At 44.1% G+C, this 15,185-nt stretch overlaps 2 protein-coding genes and 1 long non-coding RNA gene across 3 annotated transcripts in view; 2 read left to right on the plus strand and 1 right to left on the minus strand.

Moving 5' to 3' along the window:
• The first annotated feature begins 684 nt into the window (after window positions 1-684).
• LOC139415314 (uncharacterized) lies at window positions 685-2,048 on the plus strand. The gene is made up of 2 exons (XR_011634957.1): window positions 685-798; window positions 954-2,048. It is a non-coding gene; the product is annotated as an uncharacterized lncRNA (long non-coding RNA).
• A 144-nt stretch (window positions 2,049-2,192) lies between these two features.
• LOC139415316 (splicing factor 3B subunit 6-like) lies at window positions 2,193-6,858 on the plus strand. Its single transcript, XM_071163355.1, has 4 exons — window positions 2,193-2,331; window positions 4,741-4,859; window positions 5,004-5,142; window positions 6,441-6,858. The coding sequence occupies exons 1-4, from the start codon at window positions 2,302-2,304 to the stop codon at window positions 6,528-6,530; spliced, it is 378 nt and encodes a 125-aa protein (XP_071019456.1). The 5' UTR covers window positions 2,193-2,301; the 3' UTR covers window positions 6,531-6,858.
• Window positions 6,859-8,420: 1,562 nt separating this feature from the next.
• The window catches only part of LOC139415315 (visinin-like 1a), a 56,208-nt gene continuing 49,443 nt past the window's right edge, over window positions 8,421-15,185 (minus strand). Inside the window, exons 3-4 of the mRNA XM_071163354.1 lie at window positions 10,268-10,483; window positions 8,421-9,838 (exon numbers count right to left, since the gene is read on the minus strand). Of these exons, the coding sequence (XP_071019455.1) occupies window positions 9,641-9,838; window positions 10,268-10,483 (414 nt within the window). The 3' untranslated portion in view covers window positions 8,421-9,640. The remainder of the gene's footprint in view (window positions 9,839-10,267; window positions 10,484-15,185) is intronic.

The following is a 15,185-nucleotide window of genomic DNA, read 5'->3' on the forward strand; positions in this document are numbered from 1 at the left end:
TTTCTCCATTCGCCCAGCGGGTCAGAGGCCAGAAACCACCCACACCACAGGAATTCTCTTCAGGTATTCAACCTGAACATCCGTCGTCACCCCTGAGACTCCTTTGATGTGTGCTCTACTCCGAAGTTCAAAACAAAGAACTTCTGTTATCCGGATTCTTTTGAGGCCCACTGCAATCTTCCTCAGCGCTTCAGAAATACACTCCTGGTCACTCTGGCAGACTCCACTTTTCCAAGCGCATAGGTCACCATTTTCGACACCTCAAACGGGTTTCCCACATGCATCCTTAACTCAACAAACGCCGCAAAAAAAAATAAAGAAATAAAAAATAAAACGCATCCCAACAAGAAGCGATTTATTATAATTTACACATGTAGCCTCTACTCCAATTTTATACAATTTCCTTTTAGTTCCAGTTTTCGTTACTACTACTACCAAATTTACTTGACACGCTGCTTAATTCGAACTCAGCATCCACTTCCGCCAACTTCCACCACTTGTGCTCTGATCCGGTAGCTGCCTTTAGGTTCCTCTCCATCTGTAGGCTATTGTACTGGCCTGTATGGTAAAGTATTTCATATGTGTAGTAGTTTGTTGTTTGTATCATTTGTGTCAGCTTTGAGGTCAATCTAAGCCACAGATTGTTAACTTCCTCCATTTTGTACTTGACCTCTATCGACGCAGACCCGAATTAATTCAAGCAGCACTTTGAGAGCAAGCATCCCAAGTCTACAATGGTCCCAGTACTGGTTGATGTGCAGGCCTAAGTGACCACACACAAATTTACCTACAGCTGGGGTAAGATTCTTCCATCTTTCACACACACAGTAGACATAGTGTAAACCACCACGTTGTCAACAAAAGCCTGTCCTCAATGCTTAACTTGAATTGCCTATGGCTCAATTTGTGGATATGCTGTGATCACTCATCGTCTTTAATGTTGGGATTCACAGACACACGATGACCACGATTTGAATACTGCGACTGAGACGGAATGACATCGAGGGACACACGCGAGACCCCGAGTATGACTGAACATAGGCCGGATATTTGTGATAACGACCTAAAAGAGGTGCAGAAGCACACCAGCACCCCATTTTATGTGTATTCCATGGCCAACCATCTCTCTAACTACCCCTTATTCCACACTGTAGCACTCACTTCGGTAATCATGAAGTGCTTTGAGAGGCTGGTTATGGCACACATTAACTCCACCATCCCAGCCACTCTAGACCCACTCCAATTTGCATACCACCCCGACAGATCCATAGACGACGCAATCTCAATTGCTCTCCCTCGCCCACCTAGATAAGAGGAATACCTATGTGAGAATGCTGTTCATTGACCACAGCTCAGCATTCAAGACCATTGTCCCCTCCAGCTTGTCATCAAGCTTAGTACTCTGGGTCTGAACGTCTCCCTCTGCAACTGGATCCTGGACTCCCTGACATCACCTCCACCACGCTGACACAGGGGTGTGTGCTTAGTCCCCTCCTGTGCTCTCTGTTCACCCACGACTGCATGGCCATGCACAACTCCAGCACCATCAAGTTCGCTGACAACTCAACGGTGGAAGGCCTGACCAGGCCTAAAGGGGGGAGGTCTGTGACCTGGCAGTGTGGTGATGGAGCAACAACCTCTCCCTCAATGTCAGCAAGATTAAGGAGTTGATCGTGGACTACAGGAAACAGTGGGGGTGAGCATGCCCCCGTCCACATCGACGGGGTGGCAGTGGAGCAAGTAGCTAATGCTACTCTCTCTTTATCATATATGCATAGTCACTTTAGCCATATCTACATGTACATGCTACCTCAATCAGCCCGACTAACCGGTGCCTGTATATAGCCTCACTACTGTATATAACCTCACTACTGTTATTTTTCACTGTTTTTTTACTGTTGTTTTTATTTCTTTACTTACCTATTGTTCACCTAACACCTTTTTGTTTGAAATTGCACTGTTGGTTAGAGCCTGTAAGTAAGCATTTCACTGTAATTTCTACACCTGTTGTATTCGGCGCACATGACAAATAAACTTTGATTTGATTTGAGATATTTGATTTATTTTTTATCACATTTTTTCCTTTTTGGGATGCTTATTATTAACCAGCACAGTAGGTGGCGGAATGCACATGTAATTGTTGCGAACGCCATTATACCATAGAAGAAGAAGAAGAAGAAGAAGAAGAAGAGTCTGGAAACGGAAATACGTAAACAAGCTGCGTCTGTCCGTATTGTGTCGACGTCCAAAGCTGTACGCAATTTTTGTTCTTAGAACATTTTGTACGGAAAATATACAACTATGGCTATGCAAGCAGCTAAACGAGCTAATGTAAGTTCACATTTGTCATGTTTTTTTGTGTTCAAATGATAGCTACAATCAACTGAGTCAGGGTTTATGTCTAGAAATACAGAACTAGCGTGGTTGCTGGATGGCTGACGACGCGTACTGTTAGCTAGCTCGCTAACGACGTTAGCTAGCCACGTTAACGTAAGAAACTAAATACAGACGGATGGCTTCATCGATTAATTTGAATTTTATGAAGACATTAACTATAAAACACAACTTAAATGTGTATAAAACACAACTTAAATAGCTTTCCATTTTTACTGAAGTCTCGAGCTAGAAAGCTAACTATGCGAGTGACTAACGTTAGTAACGTTGACATTACTGTTTATAACTTGGCACAGTTGTTGATACTTATTTAACTTGATTTGGTTATAATTTTTAAAAAGCCCCGTTTGCGCCGGCAATTCTCAAATTCGAGCTGGGTCGAGGGAAACTCAGGCCTGCGCAACTGTTGCCAGCTCAATTAGAATTCGGGCTGGTGACGTCTTTATTATGCTACTGCTGGATGCGCCACAGCAGTCTAAGGCACTGCATCTCCGTGCTAGAGGCGTCACTACAGACCCTGGTTCGATTCCAGACCGTATCACAAATGGCCGTGATTGGGAGTCCCATAGGGCAGCGCACAATTGGCCCAGCATCGTCCGGGGTAGGCCGTCATTGTAAATTGGAGTTTGTTCTTAACTTGTCTAGTTAAATACATTAAAACTAGTGGTGCATGACTCCGACCCTTGTGATTGGAGTCGTAGGAGTCAACTCTGGCTCTACTCCCTAAGAGCGCTGAAACAATGTACACACAATACACCATCTCATTATTATGGAGTCCGGAATGACATGAGCATGATTCTGCCCATTTGCCCATAAAATGACTATTTTTGTTTGAATATAGAAGGTGATGTGTGAACTAGAATATTAGTGATATTTCTGCTGTTTGAAGCCTTGATGGATCCCATTGGATGATGCGTGCACTCTACGCTGATAAGCCTATTCTTTTCCATGTTATACCCTTGTTCAGGCAGGCATTACCAGAGATGTTGGTTCTGTAATTATTATCCAAGCATGTGTGTTATTCCAGAGGATGATTCACACAGGATTTTTTTTCCAAAATGTCCCTTGTAATGATTTTTCTTCAAATTGAATTGACCAACAGAAGCCTGGAGGTTATTGTCGGCGTGAAGATATTTCAAAGTCATGTCTAGATGATAATAGGCTACACTGGTAGCTCGTGCTCGGCCGCCTAATGTATAGTTCTCCCATACTATTTACATTGATGAAGTGTGCTCATAATCATTATTTTAGCCATCCATCCATGGTAGATGTCCTTCCTGATGACAATGCCCCCACATCCTGCTGATTTGAGCTGCTGAATCGCATTTGCGCTTGACTATGTTTATGGACGAGAAAGTGAACTTGCCATTTCCAACTAGTTTAGCGGGGATGCTGCTTTGTGATCTATTGCCTAGGGCATTGCTCTCCAACCCTGTTCATGGAGAGCTTCCATCCTGTAGGTTTTCACTCCAACCCTAATCTAGCGCATCTGATTTCAACAATTAGCTGGTTGATAAACTGAATCAGGTTAGTTACAACTTGGGTTGGAGTGAACTTACAGTAAGGTAACTCTCTAGGAACAGGATTGGTGAGCCCTGACCTAGGACATCAACAGCCATCCAGTCTTTCATTAAATAAGCTATAGGCAATACTTTTTATTGCACATTTAGGCCTAATTAAACTGATGCATGTGGCAATGTTCAACTTCAATTCACTGGCACTATGAAGAATAGCTTAGCCATTCTCATTGATAGCCTAATATATACTTTTGGTGAATTTACAAAGCGTTGCTAAATACAGATTACCAAGATATCGTTTATGTGCACGGTTCTGACTGCCTGGCCGGATCCTCTCTCCCTCGCCTGCTCCTCTTTCTCTTTACTATGAAGAACGCTAGTGTGTGTTTGATCTTAGGTCTGTTGCGTGTAGAATAACTCAGCCTACTCATTGATAGCCCCTATTTTAGTGAACTTGCGCAAGGCATTGCAAGCCAAGAAATACAGCATTGGATAGCCTACATTTGATTACAGATCGACAGTTCTGTCTGCCTGACTGGTGGCCGACAAGCCTGACTGTGTCCCTCCAATCTCTTTCCCTCGCTAGCTCGCTCTTTCTTTCTTTGCTGTCCTGGTGAGGGTGAATTAAATTCTCCAATATCTTGCTAGCTAGCAATATTAGCGAAGCCAGCTGCAGTCACATATTGGCTATCTATCAACATAACATATTTTATTTCTGGAGGCAGTGGAAATGCAATTTGAGCCAGCCCAACCTGGGTTGATTTCAAAGTGCCAATGGAAACATGGCTTAAATGGAGCTTATCAGTTACGAATTCTGTTTCCTTTGCAGATTCGATTACCACCTGAAGTCAACAGAATACTCTACATTAGAAATCTACCATACAAGATTACAGCTGAGGAAATGTACGACATCTTTGGGAAATATGGACCAATACGACAGATTCGAACGTAAGTTGAAGATTGTGGCTCTGGGTGGGATCAGCCCAATTCTAGGTATAATCTTCTCGTGTGTAGTCTGCAGAACTGTGGCAGGTGTTCAACCACAGTCTCATCCTTGTCTCCTATGTCTGTCTTGTTGTGCCCTGTTTTCAGTGGAAACACACCGGAATCAAGAGGGACAGCTTACGTGATCTACGAGGACATCTTTGATGCCAAGAACGCCTGCGATCACCTGTCTGGATTCAACGTCTGTAACAGATATCTTGTAGTTTTATACTACAATGCAAACAGGGTACGTAGATCTATGTACGATCTATTCTATCAAGGACTTGGCAAAGTCTCTTACAATTGTTGATAAATCATCTCAAGGGGTATCTGGTAGGGATTAATAACTTTAATCGCTTTGTAGATAGAAAAATTATACTGAACAAACAGTGTAGTCAATGCTGGTACATTACATTTTACCCTGTAGGTGTCTGGCGGAAGAGTCCAGCTCTGTGATCATTTGAATTAAACTGAAACAAAGCAATTTGATGTGCCACGAGCAACAGGATAAACCACAGATATTGCAGACAAGCGATGCAAGATGATGCACTCACACAGAGGATCTGCATGGGTGCGCTACTGCACTTCACTCTGCTGCAATGTGAAGCTGCGGGACCAATACAATGGAGAAGTTTAGCCTCGCTCTTCGCACTTGTTATGACCAATGTTACAGCGTACCATCTCCGTAACGTGAGCCGCAGTTTTAACAACTCGCGCTGATCTATGAGACATGATATACCGCACGCAAAAGGCAGCATGTCTGCGAACCAAAGCTAGCTTGAAGTAGTTTTGCCCTTTTAGTCTATTTTTCTTGGCAGCCAGACCATTGCAGAGACGTAGATTCACAGAAACACAATAGCAAATATAAATTCACAAATCTCTAATAGTACAACTAAATAGGAAAATGGCCCTTGGAAAATCCCTTTTGGGGCGGAGCCTTGCCGGCGTCTCGGGGAGGGTGGGGTTGAGCGTGGTGTAATTGTATATAATGTCCAATGAAATTGGGAGTATAGCAAGTGAAGTGATCAATAGAGCTAGCTAGATCATCCAATGTAGAATGCACTTTGTCTTGTTTTAAATACACACCTAAAATGTTGAAAGGTTCAGTGTGCAGGCCAGGGTGAGTTGCCATTTTCCTACTAATACATATATTTTTAAACCAGGTTACTTAACCTGTAAAAGTTTTGCTTTGAGAAAAGTTTAATGTTTACTGTTAACCAGAGAAAATCGCAGCTATTGCGTCACTGACGTTTGTGGCCACATCTCGTCACGCTCCCAGTGCAGCACCCTGAAAACCACGTTGACGGGGGTATGACAGTACGCTCTCCTCACGCTGTTGTAGTTTCACTGCTCGTTGTTGTGGAAGTTGGCCCGATATTGCGGTTTACTATGTACATCACTGACTCTACCATTAAGGCGCTAATGCAAGGTCAATGTTTGCCTGACAAGTCTGCCTGTCTGATTTGTGGAAGAAAAAAAACGATGTATAGTTCTGCTCTTGAGCGTGTATAATTCATGGTTTCCATGTCACTCTTTCTCTCTCAGGCGTTCCAGAAGATGGACACCAAGAAGAAAGAGGAGCAGCTGAAGCTTCTGAAGGAGAAATACGGCATCAACACAGATCCCCCAAAATAGACTCGCCTTTTTCCCCCTCTTCCCCATTGTCCTTCCCTGGTACAGAATGTGCGTTTTGACAAGTGTGAAGTTGTTTGTCGCAAAATTTTGCACGCAGGTGTTTTCTACTTTTGTTAGATTTCATTGCGTTTGGCAGGCCAGTTTTTTAAAGTTTTTTTTAAACTTTGTTTCTGTGGTGCATATTGAACACATACGATCTCTGAAAAATCATCCACAAAATGTATGCATCAAATCTATTCATACAAATTCACTTTTAGATTTCAGAGTCTGTCAAATAAATGTATTTTGGTAAAATTGTCCTTTTTAAAAAAAAAAGCTGCTGGCCATACGTCTTGCGTGAATGCACATCTGTTATAGCACTCTTGGTGAAAAGGTAATGAGTTCCAGGTCAAAGTAGAGGTATAGGTCACAATCGTTGCATACAGGCACACACGACTGCCTGCAGTTCTATTGTATATTATATATACACACACAATGCTGAACCGGGGATCTTTGCAGTCAGTATTTCACAGTATAACAGCCTGTTTTTATTTTGTCTCGGCTAACACCATATTTGTCATGGGGATAGTTCAGCTTGTATTTAGAGAACAGATGTTCTGGGAGTTGGTAAATCTATATCCAAGACATCAACAAGAGGACAATCTCTACCATTGGTTTGCCTGCGTATTCTGATATCACTTAACACAAGCGACATCTGGTGGCTATATTCAGTACACATTCAGAAAACAGACCATAGTTATTTTATTAGTTTAAATCACAACACGAGTAGTGCAGCCATGTTATCAGGGACACAATACATGCTACATGTACAAAATAATCCTTCAGTTGACACTGTTGCTTTTGCTTACATTTGGTATCGGATTAATAATAGTTTTAAGTACAAGCATTTCTGGGCGAAAATGTTCATGTGAAGTTTCAGATTTACAGACGGTCAGCCTAATTTATTGAGGAATGATGGTGGACTTAGTCTTCCTATCGCAGTCAATTTGAAAATAAATGAATCAAATAACTCCTCCCAAATGTGCAGATGAGATGTGAAACAAAATGGGTAGTTAGTTACCAAATTGCAACTAGTGATTTATATAAGCAGTGTCTGCAATCTTTCAACAAGGCAACAGTAAACATGTCCTCCCCCACCAATGATACAGCGCCCTTCCTTGGGCCGATTGGGATCGTGTGACAAACACATTTCTGTTAATTACTATAGCGCCTGCCTTGGGCCAATCGGTGTAATTTAGTAAACGCTGGATCTCTATGGCAAGACGCATTATTCACCCAAGTTTCGTCCAAATCGGGCCAGAGCTGTCTGAGATTGCGTGTGACCATCGTACGGAGACAGTACACAGTACCCGGACAACGAAGGTGTACAGGTGAATTACTTAATATTTCCAGTCAAGCTGGGGTCTAATAGCCTGCAGCCGAATCTGTTTGTGCTGTCTTGCCAACTCCAATGTCGCGCCGTGACAAGATGGCACAAACCGATCTGGGACCAGACCAGGGGTCTCGGGCTATTTCTAAGCAGTTGTCTTTATGGGAGGACAGGATACACTGCACCTGCTTCAGTGAGGGGAATAAAAAAGTACAAAAAGTTGATCAATAAAGAGGAGCGCGTCGTTGGGTACACATTGGGCAAACTATAGCCTACCAAAACATGAAGGGTTTTTGTCCTCTTGGCTTGGTTCATAAAGAATGGCATTCACTTTGTTCTTTCAACACATTGTTCCTTTTTTACACTCCTTTTTTAAACTGAAAGAGACAAACAGTATGAGATAATATCAATCAATGTCTAACACAATGTCGCTCTGGCCTTAGATCATTTCCTCTTATCTATGAGTGGTATTAATAAACTCATGACAGGAACTTCATTGAATTCAGCACATTGATATGCAACCTGTATCTTCATTGAAGAGATGGTGTGATGACATTGACCAAAACTAAGTGGAACAATAATATGTAGGATAAAATGCACTTCAAACCTCTACATTGTTATTGAGCTGAGCTAATTTTCAGATAGATGTCACATTGCCTCTCATTAGTTATGCCTCATAAGCTATACTTCCTCCGACAATACTGATGAGGTGGTTTTATTTCAATGTATTTAATTTCTTTCGGTCCAATTCAGCTAAATATTTTTCTTGTATTCATACAGACTTTTGGTTTTGTCGTTAAATATGCCACATTCAATATCTCTTCATTCAAAATGGTTCTCATGAGATGGTAGATTTTAAATAGGGGTATGTTTACTATTATTATTATGAACTATTATTATCTACAAGGAACATGCTCCCACAAAAATAATGTCTTGACAAATCACAAACAATTACATCCCATTCATCAATACTTGTGACCTATACTGTCATATGCTTTTCATATTCAAATATTGGATGTTTAACTGTTTAACGGCATTTCGTTGACAAGCTTTGTCTTCGTTATTCTTATAGGATGCAAAATAAGGAGATTATTTTTAAGGCAAAACCTAAAGGCATGCAAATGAACTCCATTTATATTCACAAACAGTACAAGCACATTTGGAAGGAAAACGTTTGTGATGAATAGGCTACTAATCCATCTCTTTTATCTATCCAAATCTAATCTTTTAGAAGAATAGATACTTGGTTTGTCAGAAACAGTTACGTTACCATAGGAATTTGACTTGGCTGACATTGCTCAATATATGAAACACGTAGCTAGCGCCAGTAAACTCAGAATAATAAGTTGTAGCGTAATTCAACATAGCACATCACTGATGCTCCAGTGGAATGAGTGTATGGTAAATACTTTGCACACTTCACATTTTGGCAGTTGATTTTAAATCATTGAAATATAATATTTATATATCTGTATATTTGTGCGTATTGTGAATATGTAGTGAGTGTGCAGTTTGTTTGTATCTTGTGGGGTGTGTGTAGCTCGTTATGTGTGTGTATATGTACGTATAAATTGTTTCTAGCAAATAACATTCTCATGCACACAAGTGTTTCAAACATCAAGAAGCGGATCCATTGAAAGGTAGTCCAAGCATATTTTTTTCCCAGTGGAAATAGCTGCAAACTGAATGGAACATGAATCTTCTGTGCAGTCTGTGGCGGTTCTCAAGCTCCCCTTCTCCTCTATTTCTGCAGGTCACACTGCAGGAGTAATACAATGGAAGGGTCGCTCTTTGCTGCCTCTTTGAACTCGTCCAGTGATATCTGGTCGTCGTTGTTCTTGTCCATCTTGCTGAAGATCTTGTCCACTCGCTGCTCGGGCGTCAGGCCGTCCTCGTTCATCTTCATCATGATCACAGTCCCCACCATCTTGTAGATGGCCTTCACAGAGGGGGAGAAATTGTAGTTCAATCATCAAGTAGAGACATTTATAGGTCAAACACGTTCTCGGAAAACCCCAACCTGATTTGTATTCAAGGCACCTACTGTACAAGGGCATAAAGGGCAAGAGGAGGAAATGTACAAATTCAGATTGTGAAGTCAAATCTAAAGTGCAGAACAAAAGGCATTTTTTGAGAAAGACCCCGTAACCATGACTAATATTTCAACACCTTAAACTCATATGACATGAATAGCTGAACCATAGAGATTTGGTTGCATCCCAAACGGTACCATATTCCCTATAGAGTGAACTACTTTTGACCAGAGCCCTATGGGCCCCGATTAAAAGTGGTGTACTACGTAGTGAATAAGATGCCATTTGGGACACAGAATATGATTCAAGCTTAATCTGTACGGGCTGAACTCTACCTCAATGATCTCCAGCATCTCCACTCGTGTGATCTTGCCATCTCCATCCAGGTCGTACATGTTGAAGGCCCAGTTGAGTTTCTGTTCGAAGCTGCCTCGAGACGTGATAGACAGGGCACAGATGAACTCTCTGAAATCGATGGTGCCGTCCCCGTTCTTATCAAAGGTCCTGAATGCATGCTGGGCAAACTTTGAAGCATCTCCGTAGGGGAAAAACTGAAAGCGAGAGAAAAAGAACAGAAGAGATCCCATTTGTATTAGTTAGAAGGGGAACCCCAGCCTCACAAGCAGGTTCATCAATCATTCAAGACGATACCACCTTTGATATTAGTTCATGGCACATACAGTACTGTACAGTACATGATGTGCCTGATTGCCATTCTACTAAGCAGTGTGTGTGTATGTCCGTGTGTGTGTGTGTGTGTATGCATGCATGGGACTCTGGGTAAGTCTGACACTCAGCGTGTATGACACCACAGCATATTGTTGAGAACCCGCAGTGGGATGCAATGCGGACCTAAGCTTTATAGTCAGTCTGGGAGAGGGAGATGGAGAGGAGAGATGCATAGAAAAAAAGGAGGAAAGGAGCGAGAGAAGTGGATAGTGAACGAGGGAGAGGAGAGAGCAGAACGCTCCCTCTGTTCACGAGATGGAAACATTGTGGCGCTTCGACATGATTAAGCTCTCAGAGTGCAGACTTGTCCAGCCACTGACTTTAACAGTGCCTGCCTACTTTAGAAGCTATGTTGTCTGCAGCTCAAATGGCTCCCCACTAGGTCTGGTCAAAAGTAGTGCACTTTTCATTGCACCCTGTTCCCCATTAGGGTGGACCCTTCAGTGTTCCTCCCCCAAAACTCACAGCTGCAACACATGCACCCAGTGATGAACAATACACTGTTGAGTGCAAACCCGAAAAGCTTGATAGTATCATTTAGAATTCTACCTAAATCTTCCACTGCTACTTCCACTATAGTCCAATTACATTCATAATCACATCACAAAGACAGCATTAACAAATCATAAATATTTGTCATGTTTTTAAGGAGGATGATGTCCTTAAAATGTCCTTTCCTGCTTATCCCACACTGATTCTGGGAATATTCAAACTGGGATTTCTGTAAAACATTTTTAAAAATTGGGAAAAATTTTGACACATCCATTTTCCTATTCCTGGACCTACTGTGGTTCAGACAGTGCCTCCGTGGACAATACACACAGGCGGACAGGGTAGAGGCTAATGGGCTGTAAAGAAACACCATGTAAGATATGATGGGTTTCTGTTGCTGTGGTTCAGTTGGGTTCTCCAGGGGGAAAAGGCCAATTCATTAGAGCAGACCTTCCACTTGCCCTCTCTGATAGCAGGAGTAGAGGTGTTGGAGAATATGAGCTCTGCTCCGCTCTCAAAACACATGCCTGACAATGGGATGTGCCACTGCCAAAGAAATCCCTACAGATCCAAATAGTTTTCAAAGTGTTGCCCTGGTTTTGTCCTGTAGCTGTTTCTCACACTAAAAACAACAAAAACACTCACTCCTTTGAACATAATGAATGTATGAAATGCATGAAGTTCTTATGAAGGTACCCTTCAAATGAAAGTTATCTAACACTCGCTGCCTGTCTTTGCATAATGACACTTCCAGAACCCACACCCTGTTTGAAATCTGGACAGCACAGAGCCCAGAGCACAGGGCACAGGGCCCAGAGCACAGGGCAAGGCTATGAATTCTAATGGCAGCTAGCAGAAGGCAATAGTCCTGGGGAGTGAATTCTGCAAACTGTCCATCTGCAGAAATGTCCTCCCATAAAAAAATCTGCCGCAGTGGCAAACTGATCAGACTGCAGTTAAAAGTTAAAGGAAAGAGAGAGGGAAGCGGAAGATGGAGGGAGAGGGAGAGAGAGGAAGATAGAGGGGTAGAGAGAGGGAGGTGGCGAGAAGGGGGACGAAGAGAAAGAGAGACAGAATGAGGGAGAAAGAGAGATGGAGGGATAGAGAGAAAGAGAGAAAATGACACAGAGTGAGTACAGTTACATGCACACAATAATACTATTATTGTAAATAGTCCGATTTAATATAGTTGTTTGATTGAACTTTTACATGCTTTGCAAGAATAACTATTCCCCTTATCTGTTTAAATTGATACACCCGAAATCAGGCTTCCTGATGGGACTTTAGTAAATGCAGAAAATCATCATTCAAAATAAACGTTCTATATCACAGCGACCATGTTATTTTTGGGAAGCCTATTTGATTCTGGGTTTAGACATCCTGAAAGTCTGTAAAGTCTGTATGTGAAAACTATTTCCAAGATACATACTTATGCATGCTTCAGTTAAGACCTTATGCTGACGAAGATAACCAGAATAAAGTGTTAAGATGACTAATGTCATACTCGGCCTAGAGCCATAATCAGTTTAATATCGAATTATTACCGTGAATGCAGTCGTACTCAGTGAGAAACAGAGAGATAGCGAGAGAATGAAAGTGAGAGAAGAGGGAGAGACAGAGATAGCGAGAGAATGAAAGTGAGAGAAGAGGGAGAAACAGAGAGATAACGAGAGAATGAAAGCGAGAGACCGAGATAGCGAGAGAATGAAAGTGAGAGAAGAGGGAGAGACAGAGATAGACAGAGAATGATAGCGAGAGAAGAGGGAGAGACAGAGATAGCGAGAGAAGAGGGAGAGACAGAGATAGACAGAGAATGATAGCGAGAGAAGAGGGAGAGACAGAGATAGACAGAGCGAGCGAGCCGTGAGCAGTTGTGGGGTCAGCCTTTCAGTTCCCAGAGAGCCTGGGTGTTCTCTGGGTGTTGTGGGTGTACCAGAGCCTTGGGCCAGGCCTGTGTAACCCTGCCAGGATGTAAGGCACACTGTGATACAGCATGCACAAATGCAAATTGACTCCCTCACAGGGCTGGCCCTGCTGTTCCATATGGCTTGGCACTGTCTGGCTGTTCCTGCTCAGTCAGGAGGGACTGGAGAGACGGGAAGAAAGAAACAAACCAAAGTAAAAGTCCTGCAGAAGTGGAGAGGGGTGGGGAGAGAGAGAGGGTGTGGGGAGAGTGAGAGAGGGGTGGGGAGAGTGAGAGAGGGGTGGGGAGAGTGAGAGGGGGTGGGGAGAGTGAGAGGGGGTGGGGAGAATGAGAGAGGGGTGGGGAGAGAGGGGTCGGGAGAGTGAAAGGGGGTGGGGAGAGTGAGAGAGGAGAGTGAGAGAGGGTGGGGAGAGTGAGAGGGGGTGGGGAGAGTGAGAGAGGGGTGGGGAGAGTGAGAGGGGGTGGGGAGAGTGAGAGAGGGGTGGGGAGAGGGGTGGGGAGAGTGAGAGGGGGTGGGGAGAGTGAGAGAGGGTGGGGAGAGTGAGAGGGGGTGGGGAGAGTGAGAGAGGGTGGGGAGAGTGAGAGAGGGTGGGGAGAGTGAGAGAGGGTGGGGAGAGTGAGAGGGGCTGGGGAGAGTGAGAGAGGGGTGGGGAGAGTGAGAGAGGGGTGGTGAGAGTGAGAGAGGGGTGGGGAGAGTGAGAAGGGGTGGGGAGAGTGAGAGAGGGGTGGGGAGAGAGGGGTGGGGAGAGTGAGAGAGGGGTGGGGAGAGTGAGAGGGGGTGGGGAGAGTGAGAGGGGGGTGGGGAGAGTGAGAGAGGGGTGGGGAGAGAGGGGTGGGGAGAGTGAGAGAGGGTGGGGAGAGTGAGAGAGGGGTGGGGAGAGTGAGAGAGTGAGAGAGGGGTGGGGAGAGTGAGAGAGGGGTGGGGAGAGTGAGAGGGGGTGGGGAGAGTGAGAGAGGGGTGGGGAGAGTGAGAGAGGGGTGGGGAGAGTGAGAGAGGGTGGGGAGAGTGAGAGGGGTGGGGAGAGTGAGAGGGGTGGGGAGAGTGAGAAGGGGTGGGGAGAGTGAGAGAGGGGTGGGGAGAGTGAGAGAGGGGTGGGGAGAGAGGGGGTGGGGAGAGTGAGAGGGGGTGGGGAGAGTGAGAAGGGGTGGGGAGAGTGAGAGAGGGGTGGGGAGAGTGAGAAAGGGGTGGGGAGAGAGGGGGTGGGGAGAGTGAGAGAGGGTGGGGAGAGTGAGAGAGGGGTGGGGAGAGTGAGAGAGGGGGTGGGGAGAGTGAGAGAGGGGTGGGGAGAGTGAGAGAGGGGGTGGGGAGAGAGAGAGGGGTGGGGAGAGTGAGAGAGGGGTGGGGAGAGTGAGAGAGGGGTGGGGAGAGAGAGGGGGGTGGGGAGAGTGAGAGAGGGGTGGGGAGAGAGAGAGGGGTGGGGTGGGGAGAGAGAGAAGGGTGAGAAGAAAGAGAGGGGGGGGGGGAGAGGTGGAAGAGAGAGAGTCTGCTGCTGTTCTTCCTCAGCTTGTTCCTCTGTGCGAATCTGTTAGGTTATGAAACACTTAGTTATGTAAAAGCACTAAAGAGGATGATAGGAGGCCAGGATGATAGGACTGACTGTGAAACTCTTTGAGCTTGATGTATCAGTTCCTTGATAAATCAGAGTGATATTATACATTTGAAGTCATTTTTTCACAATTCCTGACATTTAATCCTAGTAAACATTCCCTGTCTTAGGTCAGTTAGGATCACCACTTTATTTTAAGAATGTGAAAATGTCACAATAATAGTAGAGAGAATGATTTATTTTAGATTTTATTTCTTTCATCACATTCCCAGTGGGACAAGAAGTTCACATACACTCAATTAGTATTTGGTAGCATTGCCTTTAAATTGTATAACTTCCCACAATAAGTAGGGTAAATTTAGGCCCATTCCGCCTGACAGAGTTAGTGTAACTGAGTCAGGTTTGTAGGCCTCCTTGCGCACATACGCTTTTTCAGTCTTGTCCACAAATTTTCTATGGGATTGCAGTCAGGGCTTTGTGATGGCCACTCCAATTTGTAGTCCTTAAGCCATTTTGCCACAACTTTGGAAGTATGCCTGGGGTCATTGTCCATTTGGAAGA

Source organism: Oncorhynchus clarkii, chromosome 8, assembly GCF_045791955.1.
Source record: "Oncorhynchus clarkii lewisi isolate Uvic-CL-2024 chromosome 8, UVic_Ocla_1.0, whole genome shotgun sequence".
NCBI lineage: Eukaryota > Metazoa > Chordata > Actinopteri > Salmoniformes > Salmonidae > Oncorhynchus > Oncorhynchus clarkii.